The 19,128-nt window shown below is 34.9% G+C and overlaps 1 protein-coding gene across 6 annotated transcripts in view; it reads left to right on the top strand.

The window, feature by feature from the left end:
- Positions 1–19,128, top strand: part of LRMDA (leucine rich melanocyte differentiation associated) — a 712,994-nt gene that overhangs the window by 425,941 nt on the left and 267,925 nt on the right. For all 6 annotated transcript variants that reach the window (XM_067000856.1, XM_067000858.1, XM_067000857.1 and 3 more), the window contains one exon: positions 6,357–6,483. In XM_067000856.1, the coding sequence (XP_066856957.1) occupies positions 6,357–6,483 (127 nt within the window). The remainder of the gene's footprint in view (positions 1–6,356; positions 6,484–19,128) is intronic.

The raw sequence follows: 19,128 nt of genomic DNA, 5'->3' as shown, positions 1-19,128 counted from the left end.
TGATTGTGAAGGATGTATGCCGTGTGTGAAGTTTTCAGTGCTTGTTCATTCTTCTTTCCTCCTTATTGACATTTCCTGGAATGATGCATTCATTAAGTGCTGTTGACATGGAAACAAGGGCAAGTGGAAACAAATACCCGAGTTTATTTTAAATTAGCTTAAAAGCACATATACTAGATACGCTATCTTTGGCAGGGGGAGCAAATGGTGATAACCTTATGAAGTCCTCTTAAGATATAACAGTAAGAAAGGAAGTGCAAGCATTTTGTATGGATTAGCTTTTCAAGCTAAATCAGCTATTCCCATTCCATTTGATTCTGTGAAATGTTGAGTCCTCTTATTATAGAGTTTCCAGCTTTCTTGCTATTTTAAATATATATATATATATAATTTTGAGACAAAACCTCATTTATTTTAAATAGTCTGGTTATTGAATGTATGGTAATATAAATACATATTCAAGAAGCAGTAGGAGACCAGAAGTCCTCACTTGTCAATGAAACTAACGCTAATGTGCTTGGTCAGTTGTCATTGAACTTATTAATGAGGCTCCCTTTTAGAAGGAGGGATTTCAGTTTGTGGCACTGTGATATTCATTTTATGTAGTCATGGGATATTTAGGGCATTTCTGTATATCTGTATAATCTATGAATCTCTACTACTTCACTGTTTACATAAGGCCTTGTGATTTCTACAGTACCTGGGACATTTAATAGACAGTACATTTAATAGACATCAGATAGCTGCACAAATTCCAACTTAGGTTAGCCATTTTAAGGATTTAGGAGCAAGGGCTGTTATAATGTGATATATTTTTTTTTTTTCCAGCTAGATAAATTGAAGTGCAGAATACCTAAATTTGTCCATACTAATGCAATAAGTCAAAGCATATCTATAATTATTGTTATGTGTATGGAGATTTTTCTAATTCATACAGATTGCTATATTGACTTAGAGCAGAAGAGGTTAAAGTATTTGGAGGGGTCTGAATTTCTGAATGATTTGAAGAATTACTTGGCCATCACCAACTAGTGCCAAGTTTGCGTAGAGGCTATGTGAACCTCTAACATCATGCCTTCTGTTCTGGAAGATGGTTGTTTGAAGTCATGACCTGGTTTCCTTAACTCTGTGCTGAGGTAGCTTTGTTACAGATGGAAATTCTGCAGCCATCAATGTGCTGCTTTGTGTAGGGAAAAACTTTTCTTTTATCTTGGTGATGCAGAAGAAATAATTATGGAAGAAAATCTAGTTCAGTTTCATAAACTTGCTTGATCCTAATTTGGATCTTTTTTTTCATCTCTCCCTATTTGAATGCTGATGCAGATTTGCCATCTTCAGGTTATTTATTACTGCTAGTTTACAGTAATGTAACTGAGAGCATAATCAGCCCTTCAAAGTTGGAAATAAGTCTGTTAGTTTTATGTTCAGTGATCATCAAAAAGATGGAATGCAATAACACAGGTATTGAATCTTCCAGTAGGTGTTAGTTATGATACAGGTAGAGCTAGACATTTCTGCATTCTTCTCAGTAAATATTTCTGTATTTTTTAAGTTCAGATTAATTTTCATTTTTAAATATAAAGCATGTACTAGTTTTATATTCCAGTTTTTGTTATTGCAAGTACAAAATGAAGGACTATACAAAATCTAGCTCTTAAGCATAGTATTCCATTAAGGTTTAGTGGAACAGTTTATTTTTTCTAAAACTCTAGCACATCCAAATTTTAAGTTCTTTTCCTGTAGTAGTAGAAAATAAAACATTATCTCCAAAAGTAATTTATTGCCACTTTTAAGATTTTCTTGTAGTGTGGCTCATTGATGATGCTGGTATCTGTCAGTATCACGAGGCCAACCATATTCTACAACTTGTCTGCTTTTCCAAGGGAGGTAATAAATGAATCTAGGCCTTTAGATGCTATGAGACGTGATGTGATTTTTCTTGTTATGGTGTTCACAGCTCTAGAATAGAAATTTCCTGGAATTGTTGGATAATAGTAAAGAGTAGTGTTAAGAAACGGATTAAAACTTTCTGAGAATTTTTATGCCTGAACTTACATGGCTACTAAAAATAACAGATCTGAATGAAGTTATGCTGTAGCTATTTAACAAAAATAATGAGTTGATATAAAAGTCATTTACACCTTTGATCAAAAACCTGACAAATTTCTTACATATGTTTAAAATAGATTTTTTCCTTTCTTCTGGGTGATTTTTTAAGGAACACATTTGCATTCTTATTGAACTCTTTTGCTTGATTTGTGAAATTATCTCCAAAGATTGTACGAATCGTCATCAATCTTTTGGGGTGATGGAATAACCCAAGGACTATTTTTTAAAGTAATGACTATTACATGGTAGAGAACTACAAACATAACCAGAATAAACCTGCAAGGCAACTGATAGGTCTTAAGTTCCCTGTTTGTTACCAGAGTTAAGAATACAAGCCTGTGATTTGTAACTGCCTGTAAAAAGAATCTGTATCACACATGGTATTTCTTTACATAAACTAGAATTGTGTGTTGTTTAATAAATTGCAATAGCTTATCTCAAAGCTGTCTTTGTCCTGTCCCTTTCTAAACTCCAATAAGTTTCTTCAAAGGAAGGTTTTGCCCCACTGAGCTTTAGCCAATGTCAATAGCAGTTGAATCCCAAACACACTGCATTCCTTTGCAAATGCCCCCTCAAGCCTATCCCACTTTTCATATATCCTGACAAGCCTGTGTAAAAATTGTTAAAAAATACTAATAATTACGTGTAACACGTAATTGCTAAATGAGTTGTTAATCTTTATTGTCATTTTCACTTAACTAAAACTTAAATAACGTGAAATGTGATTTTCACTGCTTTTTTCAATCTCTTAGTGTTCCTGTTTGTGTTGTATATCTGTTATTAGTTTATTTTCACAGGACTCTTGGCACAGGGGTGTTAAGGTGCAAGGAGATGATTCTGGACAGAAGAAGGTGCAACTTTTCTTACATAGTTCATTTCCTTAATCCACCACGAAGCAGAATATTGGTGTACAGGCAGTGAGAAATGGATCTCTAAGCACCTTACTAGTGCCCTTGTTTTTGTATTATTATTTTTTCTCTCCAGAGCTCATCTTTATTCTCATCACTGAAGATGATAACCTTCTTTCATGCCACTACAAAGATGTTAAGCTGAGTAATAGTAGTCTCAGAGTACATGAAGCAGTGCTAACTTACCAAATGATTAAAAAAAAAAAGGGGGGTAGGAGTTGGGGGGGGAGGAAACCCTGTCCCCCAGCCTCTAACCCATAATAAATCTTCCTAAACTTATAATGTAAAATACAGATGGATCTTTCTTCATTAAACACCGTTCTCTTAAGTAATGATTTTACAAGTCTGAAACAGGTGCAATGTGTCATGAAATTTATGGATCCTAGTACCTGTCATAAAGTATTTTATGATGGCTGCATTCTGTGTTATTAGTAGCTGTCTTTTTCTGCAGCCATTGGTGTTTGATAATGGTCTTAAAACACCCAAAATTACTTACCTGCAAGCAACATTCCAGATAGTCCCTGTTGACAGTTTGAATAAGTTTAGTGCCCTTTTGTTGTACTTTACCTTCAAAACAGACTGATTGAACCATCAATAGCTCCTGAAAGCTGACAGAGGCATGTCATCTGGTCTAACCCTCTGATAGTAGGTTATCTGTGGGAGTTAACCTCCCTGCATTGTTAACTGAAATGTTTTATGTACTACGCAACTTTAGGATACTGCTGTGATAACCTTAGTAACTAAGTCATACATCACAGTAAAGAGATTTTGTGCAACAAATAACCCTGGATTAAATTTACAAGGGTTGAATTGATATTGTAAAGTGTTCATTCCAGGGCTTTGGTTAGCCTTTCCTGTATTTTTATGGCAAACTTCTGTTACATTTAGATTGAAGCTGCATCTTCATATTTCTAGATAAAATATATCCAGGAAGTCAAATGCTTTCCTTCATTTAATGAAAAAGTACCATATTCATAGTATCATATAATACAGATCCATTTTATCCCTTGTTTAGTCGAAGCAATCAGAATAAGTGGCATTTTATTTCAAATCAGCTTTTAAGAGTTAATCACTGATATACCTTGGTTCTACTGATGAGATAACTTCAATGCAACTTTTTAATATCTGCATTGCTTAAAGGGTCTTAAAAAAATCAACGCTAAACCTCGTGATGTAGTTTGTGGCTTAATTTCTTTGGGTAGTGGCTTTTTAGGTTTTGTTTTTGGAATTAACAAGTACTGGTGCTAATTCTGTTTTTTTTTGAAGTGCAGTCAGGATGGCTTGAAAATAAGAAATACATTTGTATCAAGGAATGCTATTATAATTTTAAGCTCTTTTTAAATGATTGGGAGACTGACATTAGGGCTGTGATCCAAAGTCAGCAAAGATGACAGTGCTGTCTTAGTCTGTTGTCATTTTTGTTGCAGCCTGCTTTTCAATGGCATATTTCATTCCATCATTAAACATTTGCTGATTTTCTAATACTGATGTTTTCTTCACCTGAATATTCATCTTTTCTCACCCTACACTTAGTGGGTGTCTTTACTCATTTTTAGCTTCACTCTTCTTCATTCCTGACATATTGTTTCCTTCTGTACATGTCTTCATTTGAAAGAATCTGTTGTCATCTGAGCTTTTCTGCCAGTAATACAAGATGGATAGATTCTTCTCCACTGAAAGATAAGGGTAGCAAAATGCCAGGGAGGACTGGAAGGGCAGCCAGGAAAGCTGGGAGGAGGCTGAGAACGTGTCAGGCTCCTAGATCAGTAGCTATTGCTTAAGAAATGGTCTTAGAACATGTTCTGTTTTGTGGAGTGACTCTCTTACTCTTCTTATGATATCACAAAATGTCATAGAATCAGGATTCACATTTAAATTGTCTGAGCATTTCAGCACTGAGCATTTTCAGTTCACTTGTTAGCAATTTATGGGGCTGTTGCCTTAAAGGAAAGGTGTAGTTGGCTGAAAGGTTTCTTCGCAGCATTAAATTTTGCTTGGTTGTAGATGGGGATGCTTATGGTCTTTTTCAATTGTCTCTCTGGCCTCAGGGATAGTATAATAAGATAACTCTTACCTTTTAAAACACATTTTTTTTAGCATTGTTCTGTTTCAAAATACTATGTTAAGTGGAGTTTTCTACTACTACAATTTCATTCTGCTGCTGCCAGAAGGAATTGGTATGATTATGTAGTCTCTCTGACTGCAGGTTTATGGAAAGCAACTAGGCATGGGGGGACATTATCAATCACCTTTCTACCCCCTGCTAGGAAGTCTGTCACTTCCTCACTTTGCAATGTCTGCTTCACATTTGGTTGACTAAATGTAAATAACGTACTTGAGGTGGTTTGGTATTTTGATTTTCTCTGGTTGTGTGCCTTATTTTGTTTCTGATCTGCCATGTTCTCTTCTTCTGCATACACGGAGCCAATGTTATTTTCTGAGGCTAAAATGTTGCTGTACTTTGAGCAAAAAGGATAAATAGAATACTGATGAATTCTAACAGGAACGTTGAGTTATGAAAATATTTACCAAAAAATGGTCTCTCCCTGAGTACTTCAGCATTTAATCCTGAGCTGGGATCTATATGCCGTAAGGACACCTTGTCTTCCTAGCAAGACCACATCAGAATTCTGCTTCCAAATGGTGCCTGTGTCAAAATTTAGTTCTGGAGAGCACGCCCTGAGAATAACTCTTGATGTCTTCTCTAGACTAATTCTTGTTTTTAAAGAGTTTTGAACACTGACATGCACTCCCATCAAGACAAAGGAGTGCGTTTCAGGATGTATGGCAGAAGACAAATCACACCTCCCTCTGATTTGCTGTTCACATGGATCTCTAATGTCACTGGTCATTTGTGTTTTAGGAAAATGTAAAACAAATCTGAAGTGTTTGCATACGACTGTTTGCTAAGAATTCTTTCCAGGCAGATAGCTGGTAATTCCAATGCCTCAGATCGGTGTTTCCCTGCAACATGGGATGGAATTCTTAAAATTACTTGGAAGTCTAAACCAGCAATCTAAAAATAATTTCCATTTTATTTTATTCATGAAAATGCCTTATACCTCAGTAATAGCTGCATATGACATACATGTCTGTTGATGAATTCCTGATCTATTTGATCTACCCAGTATTAAATTGCCATGGGCACTTAAAAGAAGTTTCTTTTGAGACAATAAATTATAAGAACTTGTTACATAAGCTACATTACATGAAAAGGGCAAACAGAGATAAAGAAGAAAAGGCTGTTGCCTTTTATTGCTGCTGTGTTTTAGTCGTTTATTCTGTGAGTATATTCTTGTTTATTACTGGATTTTAAGTGTTCATTTTGCTGTCTGTCAGATACTTCGTTCTGCACAAATTGACAAACCTGAAATTTCTTGATACTCGGAAAGTAACCAGGAGAGAGAGAGAGGAAGCCCTAGTGAGAGGTGCCTTCATGAAAGTGGTTAAACCTAAGGATGCTAAGGTAGGAGAGTAAATTAAAAACAAATGTAACAATAAGTTATTCATTAATGCTGTTTTAAAACATCTCCCAAAGCTTGTCTGTGTCTTTTATTTAAAACAAAACAAAACAAAAACAAAACAAAACAAAAAAAAACTTTTCAGACCGAAGGACTGGTAAATATGGTCAGGTGAGGGACAAAAAACTTCATAATTTTTGTTGGTTTAGTATCAAACTTTGCTGTTATGTCTGCTTAAGTTATGTCTGGTTACATTATCAAATTTCTGGGTTCCAACCTCTGTTTCATATAATAAAGTAACTAATATGTGACAGTGAGCTTTAAAGAATATTTTTGCCTTTTATCTTTATTTAAAGATACGTGACAACTGTGTGATGTGCTATTGTGAAAGAATGCAATTTTTCTGACAAGTTGTGCCCTGCCATGTATGTTATACACAAATGTCTATTGCAGTGCTCACACCTATGGTGTTTATTGGCTTTTAGTGGAACAGCTGATTCTAATTTTGTATGATGTTACTTAATGTGGTGTCCTGCTAATAAGCATTCACAACAGCAGAGATACAGTTTCAGTAATCTGAGCTTTTGATACCACTTGCATAAACTCTGGGCATACTGCTGAGGTAAACAGAATAAGAATGTGATTTCTACACTTTACCTTCTTTTTTACTGTTGATCAACAGAAGATAATAACACTCTGAGCTTCAGAGTGTGTTAGTGCTGTGGATCTCAAAACTCCATTCAAGTTTTTGGTCTACTTGCTTTCTGTTTTGTTCTCTAAAACATACCATCAATAATTTATTGCAGATTTCCAGTAATCCTGAATAATAATGCAGCAGTTATGGAAATGCACTGTTTGGTAACATAACAGTGTTGCTAGATAAATGCATTATCACAAGTACAGTTGCAGTGCATAATAAATTAATTCAGACTGATTAATTTGTAACTATTAAAATGTTAACACTTCTGATACGAGTACAGCTTTGAAATATTGCTTACCATTACTTTTAGTTATTTCAGCTTTTATATATGTGATAGATGAAACAATTGATGTCTGGGCTGTTTTGAATATCTTCACTGAATCTGGCCAAATGCAACAGTTGAAATGTGTTAAGTACGGCATACGTATGCTGAGTGATTTTATAATTCTGTTTATTCAGATTTTAGATCTGGTGAAGTATTGTTTTAATTTTATTAGCAATTATATTTTTCATCTGAGTTTGCTGTTAGAAATTGAACCAACTAAATAGTGTAAGTGTGTAAGACCCTTCTGGGTGAAACCTTTTTTAATGCCAGTAGCTAAGGGTAAATTACTTCACAAAAGTAGGGATAGCATCTTTATCTTTTATATCTGTAATTGAATCCTTTGTGTGGTTTTGTATTATTTGCCCACTATATCATGACTAAACCTACATTTATTTCATCAAATTTGCAAAAGTTTTTCTTCTTCTAAATTTTTTTCTACTTCTTTATAAACGGTTTGATACAAATTGCTGATGGTAAAATCATTCTAAATGTTTTTCATGGCACGAATTAATGCTTCTTAAGGTGCTGCAAAATTACCCTCATCATACAATATTATATACGTATTACTGAAGTGGCTAATTTAAAACAAACATGAAATTGGGTGCAGAACCTAATTTAAGAGGTATTATAAACATCTTAAAATTATTTCAAATTTGTGCATGTTTCCTAGGATATTCATGGCTATAGTACATATGCATGCAAACTTTGTGTGACAACGCTCTAAAAGTCTTTTGTGTGAATATATTTTCAGATGCTGATATGTATGTATACAGTTATTTATAGCTATACTCAAAGACGACATCAAGCAGCATTCCTTTATATATTACAAATATGATGTGCACAATAACTGTGGTTTCAAATTATATCATATGTTATATATTGAATATATAATGTGGTTGTTTTTTTTATTCCCTGCCCTTCAGGTTTCCTTAGGAAATGAGCCTTGTGCCCTCTGTATGTTCACCAGTTCCCCTCCCATGTAATTGCTGAGAATTTTGATGAGCTTTGGCCCAATTTATCAGACAGCTAGTGGTAATATATTCCAAGCTTTCTGAAACTAGTTAGAGAATAATACACCTTGATCCAAAATAGAGGAAGGCTGCAGCACACTGAGTATTAGTCATCAGAAAAACTCCTTAATATGTTGACCTAGTGATGCAAGACCCTGCTGATAATGAGCTTCCTGAGAACATTTTTTTCCATCCTCCTAAGGTAGTGGTCACTATCTCAGACTGTACTCGCCAGGAGTGAAGTTGGTATGATTAATATTCATATTAGCGAATGCAATTATGATACATGGACGTATTGTTCTGCCAGGTGTAATGTCAACAGTGAACCAATCAGACTTGCTTTTTCAGAGAAAAAAAATCTAAATCTAAGTCATGTTCCCCCCCCCCTCCATTATGGTAAGCAGGAGATGGTATTGCTTATTCAGCATAAAAAGCAGACTGATGATCTAAAGGGGTTGTGATGTGGGGAGTTGTTTTCATTTTAGTCTTGACATGAAATACTTGGGAGAGCAAAATACCCCACCAAGAAAAAATACACAAAATGAGAATAAAAGCAAGAAATTTCCATCTGACTAGCTTGTGTTTACTGAAATGCAAAAGTATCTAGCAATCACCAGTCATCACTAAGTCATAAATATTTTATTTTGTATAAATTTTTAGACTTTCATTTTTCTGTTTTTTCATATTTTTAAAAGAACACTGCACTTTCTTGTGCTTTGCTTCATTTCATCCTTTGTTTAAAATGCATCTGTTTGTGATATGACTGTCTTATGGAAAGATGCAGTCATTTATTAGAAAACAGTTTAATGTTACAATGCAGTGTTCCATCTCTCTATGTAAGTGAGCTAAACTTCATTTTTTTCTGTGATGTTTGTGTTTTCTTTTGTCAAAATATTGAACATATTATCATGCCTGATTTTAATAAAGATTGGGTAAGCCTAGCTGGATAGGAGGCATTGAGCAAGATGTGGAAGCCTCGCTTAATGACCAGATCATGACCTTATTTCACTGGCATAAGTGTAGATCAAAGTGGAAGATGCCTGTCCAGCATGAAGTGTGTTTCTGGGCATGACAGCACTTCACATCAAAACGACAGCTCAAGAATACAGCAGTCAAAATTGCTTAATTATGTGCCAGCTTTGTAATTATTCATCCCTGTCCCTACAAAGAGTACAGTTGTCATTTCTTTGACATAATCATTTAAAACTGTACCCTCCTTTAGTTCATAGATTGTATAAGAATTGTGCTTCTAAACGTTTCATCTTTAAAACTTAGAGATGCGAAACAGAATGTAATTTGAAAATCCATTTTAAGACTCCATATTTTTACATTGTATATGATATATATAAACAAAATGAAATGATGAAGTATCATAACTTTGAATTTTAAAGGTCTATATTCATGATCATTTAATCTAGATGATGAACTGTGGATATATCCATTATATCTAAAACATGTTGCTATGAATAAATACATACTGTATTTAACTCTCTTTAAATATAACTTTAATTGCTTAGTACTTGCTTTTTATAAAATGCATATACTTCCCAGTATTTTGCAACCCCTCTGCCCAATAGCAATTTTTTTGGCTTCCTGTATTTTTAAGGTTAACATTTTTATTAGCTATATTTATAGTGGCAAAAGCAAGCATTGTGCACTTAGTCACATGTAACAGTCTTGTAGTTCATAGGACCAAATCATTAGCAGGTATACATGGGTATACTTCCAAGTAATCGACATTTTATTATGTGAAAGTTATTCTGCTTCATAGCATCTTCACCAAGCACATCTTGTCCAGTGGATATAAAGGAAACTCTGTACAACAAAGGATGGCAGTATAAGTGTTTTGATTTTTTTTTCCCCTCAGATGTATTCTTTTCTTCACAAATTATAATCATAAAGCCTGACATAACATTCTTTCTCTAAGGAACTAAATGGAGACCGTCACCGTCAAGTAGAAAGACAAGTCTAATATCTGTTGTTCATGTTATTGAGGGTATGTGATTCGTGCTCACACTGTTACTTGGAGGGTAGAGGGAATTTATTTTATGCTAGAGTAAATATTTAGTGGTACAGCTTAAGAAATAAGGAAAGCTAAAATCTATAGTGTTGGTTTAGTATCATTGTCAGTATTGTGTTTAAACTCATATAAAGTTCTATTTTATCAAAGGGATGAATGCTTTTTAAAATTTCATTAAAATCAGATGAGGCATAAGGGGTGTTTTTAGTGATTTTTGTCCTTAACTATTTTTTTAAAAAAGCAATATTTTTCTTAAATATATATCATCTCTGTGTATGTTAGCTTAGCACAGTGAATCCAGAAATGGAACTTGAGCAGTCATATTCATAAATACAAGAATACTTTGTTTAGAAGACTTTAAAAGTCACTAAAGCTGTCCTCAATTTTTGCAGTAACAAAAATGAGTTCCCAAAATATGGATATGGCTTGATGCAATACTGAGAGAAGAAATCTATCACATCTTGTGCTGCTTATAGGGTGAATCAGTGACATGGGATTTAAAGAAACAGTAAATCTAATTATTGTGGCTGTGCAAAGCCATAATAAGGGGCTTGAGAATTTGTGTGAAAAGTTGTATAACTAGACTAATAAACAGAAAGCTGGTAGTTCTTCAAATGGCTGATGAAGGTCTATAGAAGGTACCTGTGCAACTGTGCAGTAGGAAATGTGGACTTACAGTATATGAAGTTACTGGGCAACAAGCAATGTAGCTGTTGATTCCCTGGTTGAAGTTACTGAGCGATATATCTCTTTGCATTGGATCAATAGCAGACCAGTGTAGCACTAGCTATGCAGCATGCTGTCCTAGTGAAGAAACTTCATAATAAATTTGATCTGGCTGTGAATTTGTGCATCATGTGGGGAAAGCTTTTGCTCCTGGAATTAGTAATACGATCTAGAACAGTCTGCTAAGGCCAGCAGGTAAGCAGTTGCCTTCCAAATGCTTGCAAGGGCAGCTGTGTTTAAGTGAACAGAAAGTCAGGCTTGGGAAAAAGCAGTCAAAGGAGGGAAGAGAAGGGTCAGTATTCAAAAAAAAGAACAGAAGAAAGTTGTGAAATTGAAGTTGAAGATTGGAATCTTAGCTGTGAAGAAGTTGGAAGTACCAACTTCTAAGTAGCACCCAATCTACTTACTTAGCAGTAGATTGCGTTTTGCTCTATTTTTTTTTTTTTTTTTTGTCTTGGCATATGATAGGTCACATGATTAAAGAGAGAGATATCAGTCAGTGAAGTGAGAGAAAAGCAATGAGTTGAAACAGTGGGGATTAAGCTGATAGCATGCATCTGTTGAAATAGTAAAGGAATGTATTCTCTTTGCCTAACCTACTGTAATTCCATCTGTCACAAAAGAATAGACACGTGGATCATAGGTTTGTTAGGGTAGGGGAAAAAATTTTTCCTCGTTGTTTGTTCTCATGGTGATATTTCTTGAAAAAGTGATACATGTATAGTTCTTTGTGATGGAATTATGTAGACTACATTTCGGTATCTAATTACTATTGAAGGTAACAGTATGCAAAAGGTGATGTCTCTTTCCTAAAATAATTCCTTTTAAAAAAGTACATGATTTTCATGAAGCCAGTGTCCTCTTAAGCCATTAATGATCCCAATGCACTTTTCACATAGAAGGGGTGTTACACTTGGAGCCCTGGCCTCATTCCAATTCAGGTAATTGCATTCTGCCTCCATGGATTTCTCTGCAATCTCAATTTACTAAGGCATTCTTCTCCACCTTCTGCCCTAAAATGTTATGTAGTGTTGCAGTGTGCTAGTTAACCAGCTGCTACTTTGCACCTGAAAGGTGTCTGTCTTTCAACAGCAGTGCACAAATTGATCCTTTATAAGACTTATTTAATATTTGTAAAGCACTTGGAGGTTCTCTGGTGAATGGCAATAGGTACTGTATATCGTTAACTTTTAATTGAAGAAGCTAGCATGGCAACTTGTTTACCACCTATTTTATTTTTTTAATATATGTATATATTTTCTATTTGTGGGTTGAGAACTGTGGAAACTTCAGTTATTAGATGTTGCAAGCATATAGTCTGGCTTTTGTCTTATAATTTACTGATTTAGTCTAGTTAACGAATTGTCATTCAGTATAATGTAATACTATGATATCAGACATTAGGGCAAGAATCATAATTGTTTTCAGTTACCAATGGATCAGCGTGGCTAGAATTTTATCTTAAAGTTCTGTTTGTTTTTCTTTTGGAAATGGAAATACTGCTGCTGTACAAGCAGAGCTCACTGCATTCTTCCATTGTTCCTCCTTTGAAAAAACTAATGCAGTGGATCAGATGACAATACTGTTGGGGGTAGAAAATGTTAATATGCTGCATTTTGTAAAAAAATAAAATAAATTGGATGTAATATTGTGTTGGCAAAACTCTGGGCTAGCCTGTGTCTATTCTTTTGTTCCTATAGGTAGTGGTTTTTTCCCTAGATTTCGAGGCTTGATATGTCTCATGCTCTCAATCACATTGATGAGTCATTCCCATTGAAATTGTAGTAGTATTGAGTGTAATGGATAGAATATATGCTAATTCCTAGCCATAAAACAAAGGTCCAATTATAATGGTATAAAGTCATAGCAAGATTTCTGAGAGAGAAAATCAGAAAAGGTTTTACTTGTAATTTTGTAAATGTGAAGCATCTGGTTCAAAACTTGGAAATAATCGTCACAGCTGAGTTTGTATTTATTACTTGTTTTGACTATGTGAAGTAGTTTTCATGGCAAGTTCTACAGTGTGTACGCATGCTGTGTTCTTAAACTGGCTTAGCTGTTTTGCTGAACAGTCAGAAAGGTCACCAACTGTTAGAGAGAAACATGGTCACAGGGGCCACTGCAAATGAAGGCAAAAATAATTTGTCGTGATCTTCCCAGTAGTGTATCTTGTAGTAAAGGACAACATGGAAGATGATGATATAAACAGAGTTGTATGTGAACTTAACCAAGCTCTTTGATATTCTCATTGGTAGAGGTTATACTGAGTGTTTTTTAGAAAGGCATTTTTCACATATGAAGGCAGAATTATGTGAACATTTTAATAGTTTTGTTTATCATGCTTTCACAATTATGAGTTGTTCTTTCACACCAACTTATCTAACATTGCCACATAGTTTTAGGTTGCTGATGTGTTGAAGAAAGAAAAAAAAAAGGGGTAGGTTTATACAGTTTTAGACAATAAAATTTGTTTAATTTAACATCCATGTTCAATTCAACATCCATGACATTATTAATTACATTTAATACTGCATACATTATTAAAGTCATTGCCTTTGCATCTCTATGTTCTCTTCTGTTTTCAGTTGTCTCTTCTTTGTATAAATCCTAGGATCTCAATTACTGGAAATTATGCCCAGTGTTTCCAGGGTAATTGTTCTATATTTCACAGTACTTTTTTTTTTATTATTCTGCTGTAAATTTCGTCCTTAATTGCTCAGCATCCCCCCCCCCCCCCCCCCCCAATTCTTGGGGAGCATGGAAGCTGAAGAGAAAGTATTTATTTGGAGCATTTACCAGGTCTTTGTGTGTGATTCAAATTACTGGATTCTTTTTTGTTCCTTTTTTTTTTTTTTGCCTTGAAGTACTAACCTTCATTACAGTAATACGTTCAAGAAATTTTCTCTTGTGATGTAGCTGACTTTATAGTAGTGAAGTTACTATATCCAGTCCGAAGAATGAAGAAATAGAGCAGCTTCAAAATGTCATTCTCTACAAATCGTTATTCCTCTAGTTATTGGATTTACTTGCCATTAGCAAAATGTTTTTGGTTACACTGTGACATTTTGATTGATATCTGTGATAACGCAATAGGCCCTGATTCCACAAAGTGAATTTTCTCTTACAGGTGTTTCCTTTTGACATCAATGGAATTGTGGTTTACAGCAATCAACAGGTTACAAGTTAAGGTGCTAAGACCTAGAGATAAAGGACCATGTCTTTGTCATATAAAAAGTGGTGCAAACACATCATACAGCATCTTGCTGTGAGATGAACATAGTGTTTTTAGTGTTGACATAGTCAAATTAGATGGGTGGAAAGAGAGGACAAGAACAAAAGGGGAAGTAAAATGAATGTACATGATATTGGCTAATATTTCTAGTCACTTTGGAAACAATACAAGTGTATAAAAATAGACATCTGATGTCACTTTAGATACCTTCAAGTATACAGCAGGTCCCTATAGGATAAGTGCCTATGGGAGTGCAAGCCTTTTCACTGTCACCATAGGAGGCCAGGCCTACATACCATAGGGTGGCTAATGTGTCAGTAGAAGGTTGTGTTTAAGCAGCTGAATCCTGCTTTTCCTGTAGCTCTACAAGAGAGACTGTGTGCTGTAAATTATTGCCAGGTCAAGAACCCCAGAGCATTGTAGTAATAATCCTCCCCCACACTATAAAGTCAGCCAAAATGTGGTCCAAGAGGTACACAGGGCTGGTAGTGATGAGGTCATCTCCTAAAAGCTCAGGCGTATCATTCATTCTCTCTTCATTAATGACTAAGAACATGATCAATTTGTAACTGGTTTATGAGTTATTTCAGGAAAAAGGATTAATTTGTTTCCAGAGAAGGACTGACATTTCTCCTCTCATCTCCTCTCTTAGCAGAAATATATAGGCCAAAAGGATATTTTGTAAGAAATAATGAACTTAGCTTAATGGGTTTCTAAAAATGCTCACTTTGTATAAGCAAGGATACAGCACAGTTGCATCTGCTCCCTTAAAATCATACTGAGCTTACAGATTCTGGTTGTAGTTCCTGAATGTTAGTTGAAGATAACACTAACCTCATGGTGTTAATATACAAGGAAAATAGTTTTATTAAATTCTGTGCCTGGTTGGGTTGCAGAACACAGTGCTAATTATAGGTTGTCCTAATCAGGCTGGCCATTGAAAATCTTACCCAGTATTGTACAAAACAACAGATTTTCACTTGACTTTAGGAGCAGTAGAATAGTCTTTGCACACCTGAAATCTTTATTGATCTATGTGAATGCATATACAAGCTTATTCTGATCCAAGCATCCTTTACAACTCTTAAGAAGACTTCCACCAACATTATTTGTTGTCATTTCTCTGAAATTAAAATTTTCATATACCACCCCCCACCCCCCCCCCCCCAAATTCAGTGACATAAAACATTCAAGATTTGGTGACTTTGGTTACATGTCCCCGTTTCAGGGGATTCATCGTGTGGGGAAAAAAGCTCAAAAACATATGTGACAGGAGGACTGGTATTCTCTTTGAAGGAATTAGGGAGAGTATAAAGCTTTTAGAGGAAGTTGTCTGAATTTATCTTTGTTATTCACAGCATCCAAGGACAAAGTATTTATAGGAAAACACACATATTGTAATCAACTCTGCCATTAGGAACATCTTAACTTCTTAACAAATAAAGTTCCAATAATGTTTCAAAAAGAGCACTCTTTTGAACCCTGTTCTGTGAATGGTACGTTTTGTAGCTAAGGTTTTGTGTGATTTTAGCAGGCAGTGAATCTGTCCTTAAGTTATTAGAGTTCAATTTTTAAGTGTATTGAAGGTATGCTTCATTCTAATGCATCAAATGGCATTATATCCAAGTGCCTAGTAAACTCATGAGACTTTCTGAATTGTCCCAAAGATGATTTATTTCTCTTCAGCGTTGGTGGGGCTTGAACACCTTAGACATTTTTTCTCATCAAAGAACCTGTGGGATATTTACTTAATGATTAAATTACAGTTGCCTTTGTGTTTTTAATTTATGAGCTTGAAGCAAAAGGAGATAGAGCTTTCTGTTACATCAATACAGCAAACTATCCTTCATATCTTACTCTGGCAAGTTTCATTAGGAAATGTATCTTTTGGGTTAAAATAAGAAGTATATTCAGGATTGAAAATTTGATTTTTTTTTTTTTTTTTCCTTCCCACATTGTAAGACTAAATATACAACTTTTGTTCACATAACGGTTACAAACAGTTCACTGTGTAGGCCAAATGCTCTCTAATGCAGTAAAATTAAGAAATAATATGCTTTGAAAGTGATTTATGAGTGTGGTTAAACTGCCAGATTTACAAAGAAATAGTTCAGATCTTGGGAAGCCTCAGGAGTCATGTCAAAAATGAATTTGACCATGATTTAAACTGCTACTTTTCTTACATGACATTTAATATGTGTACTTTGGGGGCCCATATGTCTTTAATAAAATAGCATTAAGTTTTAAATATGATATGAATGCAGTCAGTTTCTAAATTCATAACCTTTTCCACAACTCCAAAATGCTAACCAATAAGGGAGTCACACATGCAATAAAACATAAACCTTAGAAAATAGTTTTTTATTAGAACGGTTAGACAGTTGGCAGCTGTGCGGTAATGTAATAAATACATGCAGCCAATGTGGGTTTATCAGTCTTTGTTTACACTGTAAGCAACAGGGACCAGACAACTAATTATAACTGAGGACCAAAGGTCATGAAAAGTGTATTTTGTCCAGTGAATGTGTGCTTGCTAGGTGAACCTTATAATGTTAAGAAAAGTAATTTATTAAATAAGAACTGCTATAGTATGCTTCCCAGTTGTATTTGTCCGAGGATATAACATTTATTAGAGAGTTGTATACTTTCAGACTGTTCTAAAGGACTAAGTATTTCAAAAATTATGAAAAGACATACACAGTTTACAAAGGATTTCAGTGTTTAGCAAATGGTGGCCAAAATTGGTTAGTGTTTCATGAAAACAGAAATAAGGGAGTCTGATCTATACTGAATTTAAACTGAATAACAAAAGAATGTTAATGTGTTTTCAGGGGTGTTTCTTTGCAATGTGAGGTATACCATTCATTTTGCTAAAATAATCTATTTTAAGATTAGTTTCTGAAACAGAAGGTAGCCTACAGCAAAACCAGCTTTCTAGATAGCTTCAGTTTTTATTCAGGACAATGGATTGCAAACAATTGCTTGCTGAGTTACACGTTTGTTCAATGTGCATGGAACAGTACCACAAGCCCGATCACAGATTCTAGGTAGTCTGACATTCTAATGAGAGCTATTGAAATGGTGTGGGAGTCAGGAAAAGACAGATTTTGTGTACTCTTAAGAGTGTGTGGGGGTGGGGGATAAAAACTTCATTGTGGTATACTTTTTTCTCCAAAATGCTTTCAGATATTTGATTTCTGGTTAATGCGGTTCTAGAAAAATGGCAAAAGTAAATTAAAAAAGTCTGCTTTGAGATATATTACAAAGTGTATATTCAAATGCTAATCTGCAGTCCTCTAGAATTATGGGTCCCCTAGAGCATCCAGAAAATTATTAACAGCATGTAATCCAGCTCAGTGTGAATGCATCCTTACTCTGTTAGCCAAATCTTTACATAATACAAATCATTCTACCTATAAAAGCACAAATATGTTATTGTTCTCAACAGGCAATTTAATGCAGCTATAGGGAGGAGAATAAGAGAAGATTACAAGCTAGCTGATCACGCTTTTATTTCTCTTAAATCTCTTAGCATTTCTCTGTGGTTGTACTTGTTTAAAGATTGTACGCAACTGTGCTGTCTATATGATTTGGAAAGCAAATCAGACTAAACATGAAGTTTCAATGGGTGTAGTTTTTAGGGGATTTATATACTTTTTCCTGCAGAAACAGTGCTGAACCTATAATCTTTTTTTTCTTTTTTTTTTTTCCTTCTTATAATTCCTTTGAAGGCTTAAATTTTGCTATTTATAGCTCATTTATAAGCTCATTTATATTTGCACCAAGTTGTGAAATTTTCTTCACAGAAGAGCTATTAAAGGTAATTATTTTCTGGAGGGTTTTATCAGAAAGACTATTAGTGTGAATACAAGTAGCATGTGAATATGGAAGAAAAACTTTATTGAAATAATATACAACTATCTCTAGTCACGTTGTGGGGTCAGGATCCTGCTCCAGTGGTATTATTTCAATGTGACTGAGTTTAACTGGTAATTCTGTAAGCAAAAAAGTGGATCCACTCTAGCATAAGTGTGCAGGTTTTGGTCTTTTACTACCGCTTTCTGCAATTTTTTTTCCGTATTATTTTGCCACCGGACTGGTGCTTGTGACTCTCACTATACAGTTTTGTGTATATATGAAACTAATAGTTTTGCTTTGGTATGTTGCTTTTGCTGTTTACCACTAAGCACATTTCATTGTAGCGCATAGATAATACATAATTACCAGTCATTAGATATTTATGTAAAATGCATAGTCTGGGTAACCAGTCTGCCTAGTATTATTAGCTGCCAACAGAAAACTTAAATTAAATGTTTGTTTAAAAGTAAGAGGTGGAGATACTGGCACCAGAGAAGTAGGCTCTCTAGGAAGAAGAATGGAGTGGTAGAGGCAACGAAAAATTTCTGTTACACCTGCTCTCATCAAGCCCAAACTGGAAGGAACTGTTCATGGGTCTGTGGAAAAATAGCATTCCTGAGTTTGAAAGTGGAAGTCACTTGCATGTTTTGCAGTTAGCTACAGGTCAAGTCCATTGGACTGCCGTACAGAGAGCCTGAATGTTTTGCACTACTGGGTCATAGAACTGTTCTTGGAGAGCTTCACTGACTTTGCATGCATTTTGGCAGGAGTTTTGTGCT

The sequence above is a fragment of the Anser cygnoides genome, chromosome 7 (genome assembly GCF_040182565.1).
Source record: "Anser cygnoides isolate HZ-2024a breed goose chromosome 7, Taihu_goose_T2T_genome, whole genome shotgun sequence".
Lineage (NCBI taxonomy): Eukaryota > Metazoa > Chordata > Aves > Anseriformes > Anatidae > Anser > Anser cygnoides.
The sequence above is the reverse complement of the archived record's forward strand: the minus strand, read 5'-3'. Positions and strand labels throughout refer to the sequence as shown.